The sequence below is a fragment of the Diceros bicornis genome, assembly GCF_020826845.1.
Source record: "Diceros bicornis minor isolate mBicDic1 chromosome 32 unlocalized genomic scaffold, mDicBic1.mat.cur SUPER_32_unloc_2, whole genome shotgun sequence".
Taxonomy (NCBI): Eukaryota; Metazoa; Chordata; class Mammalia; order Perissodactyla; family Rhinocerotidae; genus Diceros; species Diceros bicornis.
The window spans coordinates 745,794-759,218 of NW_026690908.1; the positions used below are offsets into that span (position 1 = coordinate 745,794).

General features: G+C 49.7%; 1 protein-coding gene across 16 annotated transcripts in view; it reads left to right on the plus strand.

The window, feature by feature from the left end:
* The window catches only part of LOC131402212 (uncharacterized), a 60,730-nt gene that overhangs the window by 30,507 nt on the left and 16,798 nt on the right, over positions 1-13,425 (plus strand). For 3 of the 16 annotated variants that reach the window (XR_009218393.1, XR_009218394.1, XM_058537086.1), the window contains exons 2-3: positions 4,716-4,808; positions 6,695-6,765. The exons of 1 other annotated variant lie outside the window; for it this stretch is intronic. Coding sequence is in view for 5 of the 15 variants with exons in the window: in XM_058537086.1 (XP_058393069.1) it covers positions 4,716-4,808; positions 6,695-6,736 (135 nt within the window). In the remaining 10 variants the exon portion in view is untranslated. 12 more of the 16 variants (XR_009218389.1, XR_009218390.1, XM_058537085.1 and 9 more) reach the window with 12 other exon arrangements.

The following is a 13,425-nucleotide window of genomic DNA, read 5'->3' on the forward strand; positions in this document are numbered from 1 at the left end:
CCCACAGAACCTGATGTCCATTCATTCATCAAGTCCTTACAGAGTACCTACTATGTGCGAGGCAGAAGGGACAGAGTGATAAAGGACACCCCTGCCTTCAAGGAAGTCCCACCAGACCAGGTGAGGGACAGACACCTGAGGAGCTGGGTCTGCCATGGCATGCTGAGGGTGGGAAAGCTGTGGCAGCAGGCGTCATGGAGCACATTCTGGGATGAGAGTCCCCAGGAGGAGACATTTGAGCTTGGTAGGATTCCACCAGGCAGGGAAGCGTGGGGGTGGAAGGGGCACTCCAAACAGAAGCCCCAGCATATGCAAAGGCCAAGGTGTGCACAGCTCATGACCAGGGACACTGGCTGGAGCCCCGAGTGATGGGGTAAGAGGAGCCTGGGGAAGAGGATGAGGCAGTGGTCAGCAGATTTTAGGCAGTTAGTGAACGAGTGAGTGAGTGAATGACACCCTTGATCATGAAGCCACTAACCTGGTACTGGTCCTTAGACCTATTCCTTCGTCCTTAGCAAGGACTCAGCTTGGTTTCAGGGATATGTGTAGGGCTGGGATAGATCTCAGAATGAATTAGATGGTTTAGACACGGGACAAGCCCCGATCCCAGGACCCACAAGTAGAGTGGCAAGACTGGCAAGTAGACACACAGACCTGGGTTCTAGTCCTGGCTCTGCCACCTCCCAGCTGTGTGAGCTTGGTCAGGTGCCTTGAGTTCTCTGAGCCTGCTTCCTCGTTCCAACCTATGAGGATGGTTATGGGGACTGACTAAGAAAGCATCTCTGACAGTGCCTCCTGCAGTGTAGAGGAGGTGTGTGGAATCTGAAACTTTTGTTCAAGCTCAAGTTTCAAGCTGATGTGATCATTAGTTCAGAGCTTGGCAGCGGCACCATAAGGTGGAATTAGCAACTTCAGAGCCTAGAACATTCCAGGCAGAGCTGGCTTCAAGGGCGTGTGATGGGGTCCTGTGCTCAGAAGGCCCCATGCTTGGGGCTTCAAGTTCTGCAGTTGCAACCTTGAAATTATTATTTCTCTTTGAATTTGTTTTCATGAGAAACATCTGATGGAACAATGGAGCACACCCCAGGGGCTTGGAGCCTCAGCCCTCACGTGTTCCTGCCTCCTGTTGCCTCCCTGGGATGGTTTCTCAGCTGCTTGCTCCCCACATGCCGGCACCCCAGAACCCATGACCTCCTCTATCCTCTGGGAGCAAATGGGTGGAGTCAGCCAGGAAGTCTCACATTCCACAGTGAGTCACCCTCCACCCTCTGCAGGGGCCTTGGGGTAGGTGCAGAAATGGCGGGTGCAGTGAACACCCGATCCTGTCTCAGGACAAGGTAAGGAGACAATGCCTGGGCACTAGGTGGGTGACTCAGCAGGGGCATCTTGGCCACCCCTCATCTAGGTACCAAGTGTATCATGGCACAGAGTTTAGAGGAGGTTGAAGGTTGATATTGGGGGGTCTCCTGTCTGCCATGGGTGGGTTGGTGGGCTGTGAGAAGGGGAGGTCGACTTCCCCGACTCCACCCAGGGCCTTGCATTTTTCCCTTGCATCAGGCCCTAGAAATCATGCAGCCAACCCTGGTTAGAATCTGTTTCCATTTTCCCATCCTCAGCTCAGAGTCCACGGTCCTTATGTGATGTGGCCAAATTGCTCTGAGCATCTGATGCATACTGGTGAGATGAGGGGGGAGAGGCAATCACATCATTTGGCGCTGGGGTAGACAGCTGGTGAGGGGCGTCTAAGGGACAGAGAGCCAAGGCCTCCCAAGCTTTAATGTAAATGGCAATCAACTGGGATGTTGTGAAAGTGCAGATTCTGATTCTGGAGGTCTGGGCAGGGCCTGAGATTCTGCATTTCTAACATGCTCTTGCTTCATGGACCACATTTTGAGTAGTGAAGTTCTAGAAACCTTAACCTAGGAACAGCGTGGCCTCCAGACCGATGCCTGGCGAGCCCCTGTAGGAGCTCTTATGACAGGCAGAGGGAACGACTGCTTAGAACTTAGCCAGCAGCCCACACTATGATGACTCACCAGTAACCCTGTGTCCTCGGACACTTCAGCTGATAATGTGGGAATGCTTAGTCAATGTGGTCATCAGCAGAGTAATTAAAAACTCGCCCATAAATAACCTCCCTCAATCCTCACAACTTTGTAAGGCAAGTATAAAAAGGCTGTTTTATAGATAAAGGAATTGAGGCACAGATGATGGGGGGATGTACTCTAGGTTGCAACCGTCGAGTGGCAGAGGTAGGATCTGAACTCACATCTGGCTAAGGCCCTTCCCACTCTGCCAGCATCACTAAATTTAAGTTTCTAGGCTGGCATAGCTGTGGCTGGAAGCTGGTCCCCGTGCCGGTCATGTGCCCCCCCGATCCTGCAGGAGCCCAGAGTGTGAGTTGTTTGGCCTGTGCCCTGGGCCCCCTGGCCAGCCTCCTCTGCACCCCTAGCCAGCAGTCACCTCTGCCTTCAGCCGCTCGATATTGATCTCCCCATCCTCGATCTGCTGCCGTAGCTGCTTGGCTACTGTCTTCTCGCCTCCACGATCTGCAGCAGGTGCAGGTACTTCTGCATCAGTGCTTCACACTCCCTGGCCAGGGTCTGGTAGATGTGGACAGACAGACGTGGTAAGACACTGCCTTCTTGTCCCCCAAGAGATCCAACCAGAAATGGGGGTCCCCCACTGACTGTGATTAGGAGATGGTCCTGACTCCCAGATATGGTGTGCGGGGCAGTGACCTGGCTGCTGTGCTGTTACTGACTGCTCTGGCTCCTTCTCCAAATCCTGTCTCACATTCTGATCTCTGGTCCTCTAACTGATCCTGTTCTCTCCCCTCCCTCTCCGATCCACACCCTAGGGCCTTTGTACAGGCTCACTCTCTTGTTAGACATAATGCATCTGCTGACTTTAAGTTAAAGTCAATGCTCAAATTGAACAACACAGCCTAGATGACAGCACATCTGTTTACAACATGGTTCACTGAATATTTTGAGTCCACTGTTGAGACCTACCACTCAGAGAAAGAGATTCCTTTCAAAATATGACTGCTCACTGGCAAGTGCTGTGGTTCCCATGGAGAGACTGATGCTGGTGTGTGCCCCCCTCCACACATGCACCAAAGTTAGGAAAAGTCTTATGACTCACATAATAGAGGTCTCTGAGGAGAGCAGGGCCAGAATCTGAAGTAGCTCTGAAATGGCTTGAGGGAGCAAGGAAAGGAGCCTGGTCTGGGTTTTTGTTGTGGTTGGAGGTTTTAAAGAAAAATTATTTAATGACACCTGTCAAAGATGGTAAGCCATATTTCATTCAGAACCACTGTGATACGTAGGGACCACCGTGATGGGATTCACAGCAGGGGAGAAATGAGATTGGACTCTACTCTAAATGCAGCATGGGCAAGTGGGAATTCATGGCCAGGCAGCATGGTGGGGGTCACAGGATGGAAAATTACTAAGAGAAAAAACAAGTGTTGGGGTTTCTGGCTAACCTGACCTAACAGGATTCTTACCAAAGAGAGGCCAGAGTGATCAGACACCACCTGAGGGATGGTGGAGGAGGAGGAGGAGCCTGAGCAGATCTCGATGGTGATCAGACATACGGGTGGGTGTTCTGGTTAAACTGACTTAGCAAGGTTCTTGCTAAAACTGGATTTTACAAGGAAGTGCACAGACAGGCCTACAAGAAGGTTCAGGAGCCTGACTAAAGTTTGGTCAAAGCAAGAAATCTTTGCCAGGGGTGAGACCAGGGCAAGAGTTCTGCACACAGACAGGGATTGTGTGGTTGGATCCGAAGCCAGTTCCAGAGAAGGGACTTCTTAAGTCCTGGCGGGGAAGGAAAAAGCCTCCCAAGAACCATTGCCCCAGCCCCGCCCAGCACGCCCCTCCCCTCCCTGACTCCCTGCTGCCCCTCCTGCCCCAGCAGCCATGGGCTTGTCAGGCCAGCGCCAGAGCACCGAGGGTGGATGGAAAGAGCGTCCAGACCCGCAGGGACCTGGTTGTCAGACGCACAGGTCTCACTATGGGAGCTGCCCCCACCCACTCCACCTGAGGAGCTGCTGCCCCCAACGGCCCCGCCCCAAACCACGCCAGCCAGTCCCAGCGGCTAAGAGTCCAGGTGAGCACAGTCTTCCATGCTGACCGGTGCAGGTGCCCCTACCCGCGTCCCTCTCCCCGCTGCCCAGGAGAATGAGCAGAATGTGATGCTCAACCACTGGGGCCAATCCAGGTGAGCAACGTGGGCAGGGCCAGAAGTGTGGGCGGAAGTGCATCGGTCACCATCTTGGCGTCCGGCGGGGCCCCTCTCGGAGGGCCGGCCACATTGTCCCTCCCCGCTCGGTCTGGGTCATTTGCTATGAACACCACAGCAGTGACCCATCAGGGCAGCGGAACAGACGCGTTTTGGCAGCGCTCCCCCAGGGTGGGTGCATCAGGCGTCAGTTTGCCTAGGCCCACAGATGTGGCCATCTTGCTTTACGGAGGACAGATGGGCACGCGCCGCCATCTTGCCATACTGCGGGGCGTGGGGACCAGCTCCCACTTGCTGCACATTGTCACTTCGAGCCCTACTCTTGTGGCAGTCCCACTGTGGGGTGGAGAGGAGGGGGCCGGAGCCTGGCAGCATGACAGCCTGAGGCCCGGGATGGTGATCACTGCACTGCCGCAAACTGCTCCCACCACTGGGCAACGAGGAGAAACAGCCATCTCCTTCCACAGGTAACCGGCCATTGCCGCCCAGTCAACCACCCTGGCGGTCCAGCCCGAGGCAGGCAGCACTCTGTGCTTGGGGCCTCGGGGCCGGTCCAGAAGGTGAGTGAGCGCCAGGCGCTATGTGGCCTTGGTCTGTGCCACTGTTTCTACTCTGGGCACCTCGGGCCACTGCGGCCATCCCATGGCCACTGGCACCCACCTTATGGCCTCCACCACACTGTCACCCCCACCCCCCAGCCACTTTGCTCTCCACTGATTCAGGCTGGGGCCAACAATGTCAAGAAACAGGGTATTCTGGAAACGTTCTTTCTTAGGTCACTATCTTCTTGCATTTGCCGTGACTTTTCTGCTCTTTTGATGGCAGGGAGCCTGCCTTGATCTCTGAGATCAGGAATGTGGCTGAGCAAATGCAGCTTCTACCTCCAAATTGACACTCCTCTCAGATGCTCTGTTGCTAGAAGGGTCCTGGCAGTGCAGGGAAAGGTGGCTCTGCACTGGAGGTGAGTCCTGGAGAGGCGTCTGACTCTGCAGACTCTGCATGTGACAGCATCCTGGGTGGAGGAGGTTGCAGCCCACTCCTCACTGGGAGGCTTACCCTGGGGACTCAGGGAAGGGGCTCCTCTCTTCACTTCTTCCTTGGGATCCCACAGCAGGATGAGGGGTTTGCCTTCCCCTTGGCCTGGCTCCCTTCATGAGGGCTTCTGGAATTCATCCAGTTGAGTGAGTCCTTTCTTGCGGACTCTGCAATGGAGGTCCCAGAACAGTGCACTGAAGACATTCTACTTTGAAAACCTCCTGGCAGATCCTTTTGTTTCATGTTGCAGGTTGTTATTGAATTTTTCAAGACCTGAATGCCACTTGTTGTCTTTAGTCTTATTCAAAGTTAACAGTGGTTTGTTTTAAGTCGGGAGTTGTTACAATCTATCCAAAGAACTAGTAATGTGAGCTTGTTTCAGAGATCAGACAACGTGCTTTCTTGACAGTTTCCTTCAGAGCCTGTGTCCCAAAAGTTTTGTTACTGTTTTTGAGAATGATGCAAAACACTGCAGAGAAGGTTGCTCTTGGCATGTGTCATTGTTTAACGTGGTATGGGGGCAAAGGAAGTGGGGGTCCTTTCGTAACTTGTCACAAAGCATTGAGAAATGTTAGAAGGTCATGTTGCTTGGAACTCCCTGAGGACCTAGTATCCACCCGGCCTCATGGGGGTTAGATGAACTCAGGAGGAGAAGAAAGCCTAGAGAGAGACCCCCTTCCTCCCCATGTGCATAGTTTTCTCTAAATAGAGATTTTACCTTAATGAGGAGAAAAGATTATGAAGTGTCTTGGTCAGTACATTTCAGGGGCTGGTTGCTTGGTACAGGAAGCAGCTTTCCTCCTGGTAGTGGAAGGACAGGAGGAACACGGAACTGCAGCTCTTGGGCCTGACCTCCTCTTGGCAGCAGTCCTGCATCCTCAGCTGCTTGAGTAGAGCTGGGGCCAGGCGCCCTGCTGAGTGCCTGGGAGGCTCTGCTGGCCGACACCTGGCCTGGCTTTGAAATAGGGGGACCAACCCTCCCCGTTTTAGCACCCAAAGTCCTGCATCCCAGGGACAGCAGGAGGGTTGGAGAACCATGAGCTTCTAGGAACTATTTCTGAGGCTTCCTGAAGCCTTTCCTGTTGTCTTGGTGCCATCCTGTGCTCTCTGCCCGAGCATCTTTGTTCCTACAGGGCACTTACCACAGCCTGGGAGGAGGTCTTCACTTTCTTTCCTTCTCTGCCCTACAGATGGTCAGCTCCTTAAGGTAGACAGTGGGTCTTTCATCTTTCTATTCCAGTAATAAGTTGCAAGCAGAAGGTGTTCCTTAAATCTCTACTAAAAGTTTAAATGGGCAAAACTCCTAAGTGTGGGTGTTCCCAAAAACACTTGTTTTGCTTTTATAATTGATTATTTTAGGGGGAGACATTTAATTCTTTCTTTTTAATTACTTTTTCATGTATCCTTGCAGGCTCCACATAAAGGACTCAAAAACGTCTTGTCCAGTTGCTAAAAGCTGTTAACAGGGATGACTGGACCCTACTAAGTACTCTTTCATCTGTAGTGACCATTTCACCAAAAAAAACTCTGAGACAGGCTGGAGAGTCAGTACTATGTGCTCAAGCCCATGGCCTTGCCCTCCATCTTCCACCTGATTGAGAAGGAGGGGCTGAAGGCCGTGGCTGCCCCAGGAGAAATGACACCAAGGTAGCCACCGGGGACAAGAGGAACATGCGAGTAAAGCAGACGGGAAAGGAGCTTCAGGTTCATCCTCATCCTCGAGGGAAAACCTGAGGGCCCAGCCAAGGTCCCACAAGTTGATGCGAGCCCCTCTGCAGGGTGAACCTGCACTCAGTGCCACCCAGGAAGCCACCAGTCAGGAGCGGGCACAGAGTCTCTGGAAGGAACTCCAGGAGACAGTGTGGCCTCCACAGTGTGAGGCAGCCAGGGAGATGCAAACAGGTCTGCTGTAGATGCTGGCGATGAGACCCCCTCTTCCTAGCCAAGGCCTGCTGGATAAGTGTGGCATTTCCGTGGGTGACTTTATCCCTCAGGATCTGAGGCGTGCAGATTTATTGGCTGGCTTCCTTCTTACAGTTTCTCCTCAGCACACACTCAAGAGATGCCATCTGTCCCTCAAGAGGCTGTTGACCGAAAGAGGCTGAAGAGAGATGTGGAGCCCACCTACAGTGGGACCAGCCTTGGGCCTGATGAGAGCTTGGCCCAGAGCCCCCAAGTTCATCATTCACAATGATGCCTCAGAAACCCTCCCAGAGCCCCACACCCTCCAACAGATGTCACCCTGGAGCCAGCCGTGGAAGATGTGCAGGGTGAACACAGCGACACCGGCCCCCGGTCCCTCAGCAGGGTCATCCTGTCAGCACTGGGGCCCAAGAACTCCTCGACTCGCTGCACTCCTACTGCTTCTGCTCCCCGGGGAAGAGGAGCACAGGTGCCGCCTGCGGGAGCAAGTGGAGAAGGACAGCGAGCTGAAGAGGGGCAGCTGCCGACAGCCAGGTGCGCACTCTGCAGGAGGAGCTGGACGAGCTGAAGGGGGGGGCTCCCTGCCTTAGCAGCCTGCTGCCCCCAGCCGAGGTCAGCCCTGGGGCTCGGGGCTCCCCCACTGCCTGCTCCTCATGAGGAGTTTCCTGCTCCACAGCAGAAGGCCTCTGAGCACTTCTGTGTGCAGCATGCCTGCTGCTGTCTTGGGAGAAGGCTCTGCTGGTAGCCGCCCCTCACAGACAGGGAGCCCAGGTTGCAGAGCTCACCCCGTTTGCTCTAGGGCCCTCGAGAGGCAGCGGTAGTTGTCAGAGTTAACCAGGTGGGAAAGGAGGCATTGCAGGTCAGCTGGGAAAGCCAGACCTACCCAATGAATGGTACCTGGATCGTTGGTTTTCCACTTGAACAGGAGAAAATCAGCTTCTGTTGCATCCCTCACACAAATGTAAATTCCAATGAATTTGAATCTAAATGTGAAATAAAATCGACATAGTAAACTATTGGAAAAGTTATAGGAGACTCTTAAAGTCATGGCGAGGTGTTTTCCATACATGTTTTAATGAATATCCTTGAACTGAAGTCATTTTGAACATTTTAATAATTTCTTTAAAATTTGAAACATCTTTTTGAGTAGAATACATTCTCTTTTGTAAAAATTAAAACATTAGAGAAATACATAAGCTAAGAAGTGGTAAAAACTCCTATTTCTCACCTACCTCCCAACTTTTATTCCTTGTCGGAAGTAAAATTTGGTGTGCAATCTCCTCCACTGTTTCCTGTGCTTTACCTACATATTTCTCCACCTGTGCTAATAGGTTCGATATATTTTTGGTGTGTTTCTTGGCTATGTTTCTGATTTTCCTGCTCTCTTACAGTTTAGTAGTTGTAAACATTGGTTTCTCGATATTCCTTACATATTGAGGGTACCAACTTTTGCCTGTTATACATCCATGGAAAACATTTTCCTACCACATTGTTCATTTAATCTGGATCAGTGCTTGTCTTCCCAGATGTCAGTAACACTTCAAGAGGGAAACGGGTCTATGTGACAGGATGTTCAGGATCTCCGGGACCCCAGGGGCAACAACCAGTAGAACAACCCAAAACAAGAAACAAAACCCATCCCGCGTGTTTCCAGATGCATCCTAGGGGAAGGACAGCTCCAGTTGAGTACCACTGATGTCCTGGTCAGAGTTATCCACTATGTTCTCCTATCACGTTAAAGCTGTTTCTGTAGTTTCTCGTACCTGATGGTACAATTTGGTGCCTTTGTCTGTTCCTCTTGGTGCCTTTGTCTGTTCTTCTTGGTCAGACTGCCCAAGGTTTCTCACTGTTACAGGTCTTTCCAGACAGCCAGCCCTTGACTCCATTGTTCAGGTCTATGTTGTTATTCCTGCCTGGTGAATTCTCCCTTCATTCTGCTGTCATTGGTTTTATTGTGGTGTTGTTCTGGCTTTGGAGGGAAGTGCTCAGCTTCTTCGTGTAGAGTTGATATTCCCTGATACCTGCAGTGGAGGCTGTGTCCCTTCTTCTGTCCCCTTGTCCCCACGCCATGGATTTGCCTCATGCTGCTCTCATTGCTGTTCATTTCTAAAGAGTCTCTCCTGTCTGTCTGGATTCCCTCTTTAACCTGAGAGATTTAGAAGGGTGTGGACAGATTTTCAAGTGGATAGGTTGGGGGAGGGGAGCCAATATTTTGTGATTATTTTTTACTTTTATTGCTTTAAGTTCCAGTAATATGGTCACTTATAGATTTCTGCTTTTTGGACTCTTTAGAGATTTCATTGTGGCGACTGTTTCATTGTGGTTTGAGGAGAATGTTTGCTCTCCACTAGATGCTTACGTTGTCCCTGGGGCTGAGGCTAGATTTAGCTTTTTTGTGTTTGTCAGCAGATCTGTTTCCTAACTTACTGTATCACTTGACCTGTGGCTTTTTAAGAGAGGTAAGGTAGGTTTCCCTGTGGAAAGGGAAGTCACCTCCCTTGGGGTGCCTGTGTCTTCTTGTTTGTCCAGTTTTGCTTTATGTTTCAAGACCATATTGTTAGGTGCATAAGTGTCCCTGACAGTTATCAACACAGAAAACCCCTGTTTGTCCCATTTAAAGTCTTATTTCTTTATCTCCTTATTTTCAACCATATTATATCCTTTTATTTTTTAACAATATTTTAACTCAACTTGAGAGCCTTCATGTTTTTATAGAGCAATTTGATCCATTTACAATTGTGATTATTGATAAATTGGAATGTGAGTCTACCATTTAATTTAATTTTTAATTTGTTAGGTTTTCTCATGATTTTTCTCTTCTTTTAGTGGGTGTCTTTCAGCTTTTAGGAACAACCATTTCTGCCTCTCTTTCTGTAAATGCTTAGAGTTGATCAGTTCCTGTGTTCTACACTCCCAACTCATCACCTTCTGGTCCCCAGCTTGAGAATATCTGATCTTAGTTCTGTGTTCTTATTTTCCCCATCAAGCAACCATGATTGGATGTAAGTATACCTTTTATTGGTTACTTTCTTCACAACTGTTTATTGTATCAAAATTTTTCCTCCTTTGGAAAGATTTGATGCTATTTTGGAACTCATATGACAGTGAAATTTTGAGACGAATCGAGTCTGAGATAGTCCTTAGGTGCTGATGCTGGGGAGCTAGCACCTAACCTCTTAAAGTTGCATCAGTGTGTCAGCAGAGTTGGGATGAGGTCAGAGATATTTAAAACCGTGGAATTGAATGAGGTTTCCTGGAGACACTGTAGCTGTAGAAGGGACCAGGGCCCAGCCTAGGAGCAGGCAGTTTGCAGAGGTGCAGCTGAAGAGGGTCCAGGAAAGGGGCCTGAAATGGTGGAGCATGAAGTTGCAGGAACCATGAGGGGAAAGGGTATTGCAGAAAGGAGGGGTGCTCAGCTGGGTGGGATACAGCTCTGATCAGAATGGAGAGAAGATGGCTGGACTTGGCCACAGGGGATCACTGGTGACCTCAGTCTCCTTGAGAGGGTGGGAATGAAGCTGGGTCTAGATTGAGTGAAGGGGGTCCATGGGAGGGCAGTAGGTATGAGGCACTTTATTTAAGAGGTTTAGCCATGAAGGGGAGTTGGGAAAGTGGACAATAACCAAAAGGGAGCATGGGTCCAAGGGAGAGTTTTGTTTGTAAGGCGGAGATTAGCTAGCAGGTGTCTGTGCTGCAGGTAGGACCAGATGGGGAGGAGGAGTCTGCTGGGCCCTGAGGAGGTGCCGGGCTGGGCTCCTGTTATGAGAGGTTTGGGGATTCGATTGGAGACGTAAAAGAAACTTTCCACTCCAAACAAATGGACTGAAGGTATATTTTATTATAGAGAGGATGGTAAAGGTGATAGTCCGCAAACAGATCTGAATAGGTCAAATAATAAGAGGGAAAAAACACCAGCTCGACTGGAAAGGGAAAACATCCACATCGGCTGAGATAGCAGCACATTTGAATAGGTCATATAATAAGAGGGAAAAACATCAGATCTATCGGATAAGGAAACACCAGATCGACTGAAGTGAAATGACACAAGTCAACCAGAAAGAGAAACACCAGGTTGACTGAAAAGAGAACACATCAGATCAATTACTTCACAATAAATCAATTACTCACAACATCCATGCCCCACTGCTGGGAGAGTCCTGTCAATTGACACTGCTGGGCGGGAATCACACGTCCTGGACAAGGCGTCCCTTCCACAGGTGGAACTCTCACCGGGTCTCAGTCTCCAGCAGTTTATATAAGCAGTTACAGAGTTTACAGAGAAAGCATTCAATGTTCCCCTGCACAAATGGTTATCAGTGGCGTACATGCACTGAGCCCCACCCTCTGGCTATCGTCCCAGCCCAGTAGTTGTGTACGTGCATTGTTTACCCTGCTTATCCTCCCAGCCTAGCTCAGATGGCCAGTGTGCCCCAGGCTGCGGCACCCGAAGGGCCTTGAATTTTTTACACATTGCAACCATCTCCATGGGAGAAGGGCCAGTTCCCACCATGCAGAAAGCAGCTTTTATATTTCTTTTTGTGCTGGTGGCTGTAGGTCAATGGAGCGGCCAAACATGGCTGTACTAATGTCAAGAGAGCTCCGCTGCCTGGCGACGGGCAGAGAGCAAGAGGACAGATGTGTTCGTGGAAAGGGCGCCCTGTGCCTCTGCTCCTGTATTGCTGGAGCGTGAGGTGGGCAGTGGTTGGGAGTGGAGGGGCGATGCAGAAGGTGTTAGGTGAACGGCAGGGGGATGAGGGAGAGGGAGAGAGGACACCGTGGCTTGGTCTTCATGGCTCACATGGAGCTCCCCACTGGGATCTCCGATCACCAACTGTTGACTCTCTTTGATGTTTTCATCAAAATGTCGGCTCTCTTGATGGTTCCCAAGGCTATTATGAATTTGTTGATCAATGAAGGAATCTTTGGGTCATTTTTAAGGGATTCTATGTCAAAGGGGCTCTACATGTGTTTATTCAGTCCATCATCTGTACCCAATCCCTTTGTTTTTGGACAGATTCCATACAACGGAGTAGCCGGGCGAGTGGCCTGCAGGTTCCAGGGTTCGAGAGATTTGCCCTCCAGAAAGCCGATGCTGATTGGCATTCTCACAGGACGTGGTGCTCTGTCCCTGAGCCCGCTCTAATTCTGGGTGTCATGACATTGTAAATCCTGGGGCAGTTCTGTCAGGGCCCATGGTTGGCATTTCTGTGATTAGTGAGGGCAAACATTTTTCTGTGATCATTATCTGTCACTTCCCTGACTGTGCTGTCACCTGCCTTGCTCACTGATCTCTGAACCTTCCTGGTAGAACCAGGACGTTCACTCTCTATCCAGTGTGATTGCATGTTCCCTCAGTGTACTTGCTTCAAAAATATCTGTTTTCTTCACATTCTTTGATTCCTTGTACATATAATCTAGATTTAATCTGGAGCTTTAAAAATGTTTTATTGTGGAAAACCTTGAACATACACAAATTAAATAGAAAAGTGTGATAGTCCCCCATGTCTCTATTACTCAGCTTCAACATTTATTAATATACTGATATTCCTGTTTCGTCCATATTTCTACCCACTCCCTACCTTCCATTGATTATTTTTTAATTAATAGATTGTTTTTTAGGAAAGTTTTAGATGGACAGAGAAATTCAGCAGAGAGTGCAGAGCATTTCTCCCTCCTCCCCCACAGTTTCCCCTACGGTTAACATCTTGCGTGACCACCTGTGTTAGTGCAGTCCATTCCTTACAAGTGAGGAGCTGAGGCTCATACAGCGTTCATAACCAAGTCCGTAGTTTACGTTAAGGTTCATTGTCTTGCTGTCATGTACTTGGATTTTGACAAATGCATAATCTCATGTATCCACCACGACAGTATCCTATGGAAGAGTTGGATTGCCCTAAAATCCCTGTGCTTTACCTCTTCGTCCCTTGCCCCCCAACTCCTGGCAACACTGATCTTTATACTGTTTCTATAGTTTTGCCTTTTCTGGAATGTCGTGTAATTGGAATATATGAAAACTATGGAACAGTGTATATAGCCTTTTCCGGTTGGCTTCTTTCACTTAGCAGTATGTATTTAAGTGTCCACTATGTCTTTTTGTGACTTGATAGCTCATTTCTTTTTTTTTCCTTTTTGTATATTGAGTCAAAATATACATAACAAAAAGTGTTTCATCTTAACCATTTTTAAGTGTATACTTCAATGGCATTAAATACATTTCCA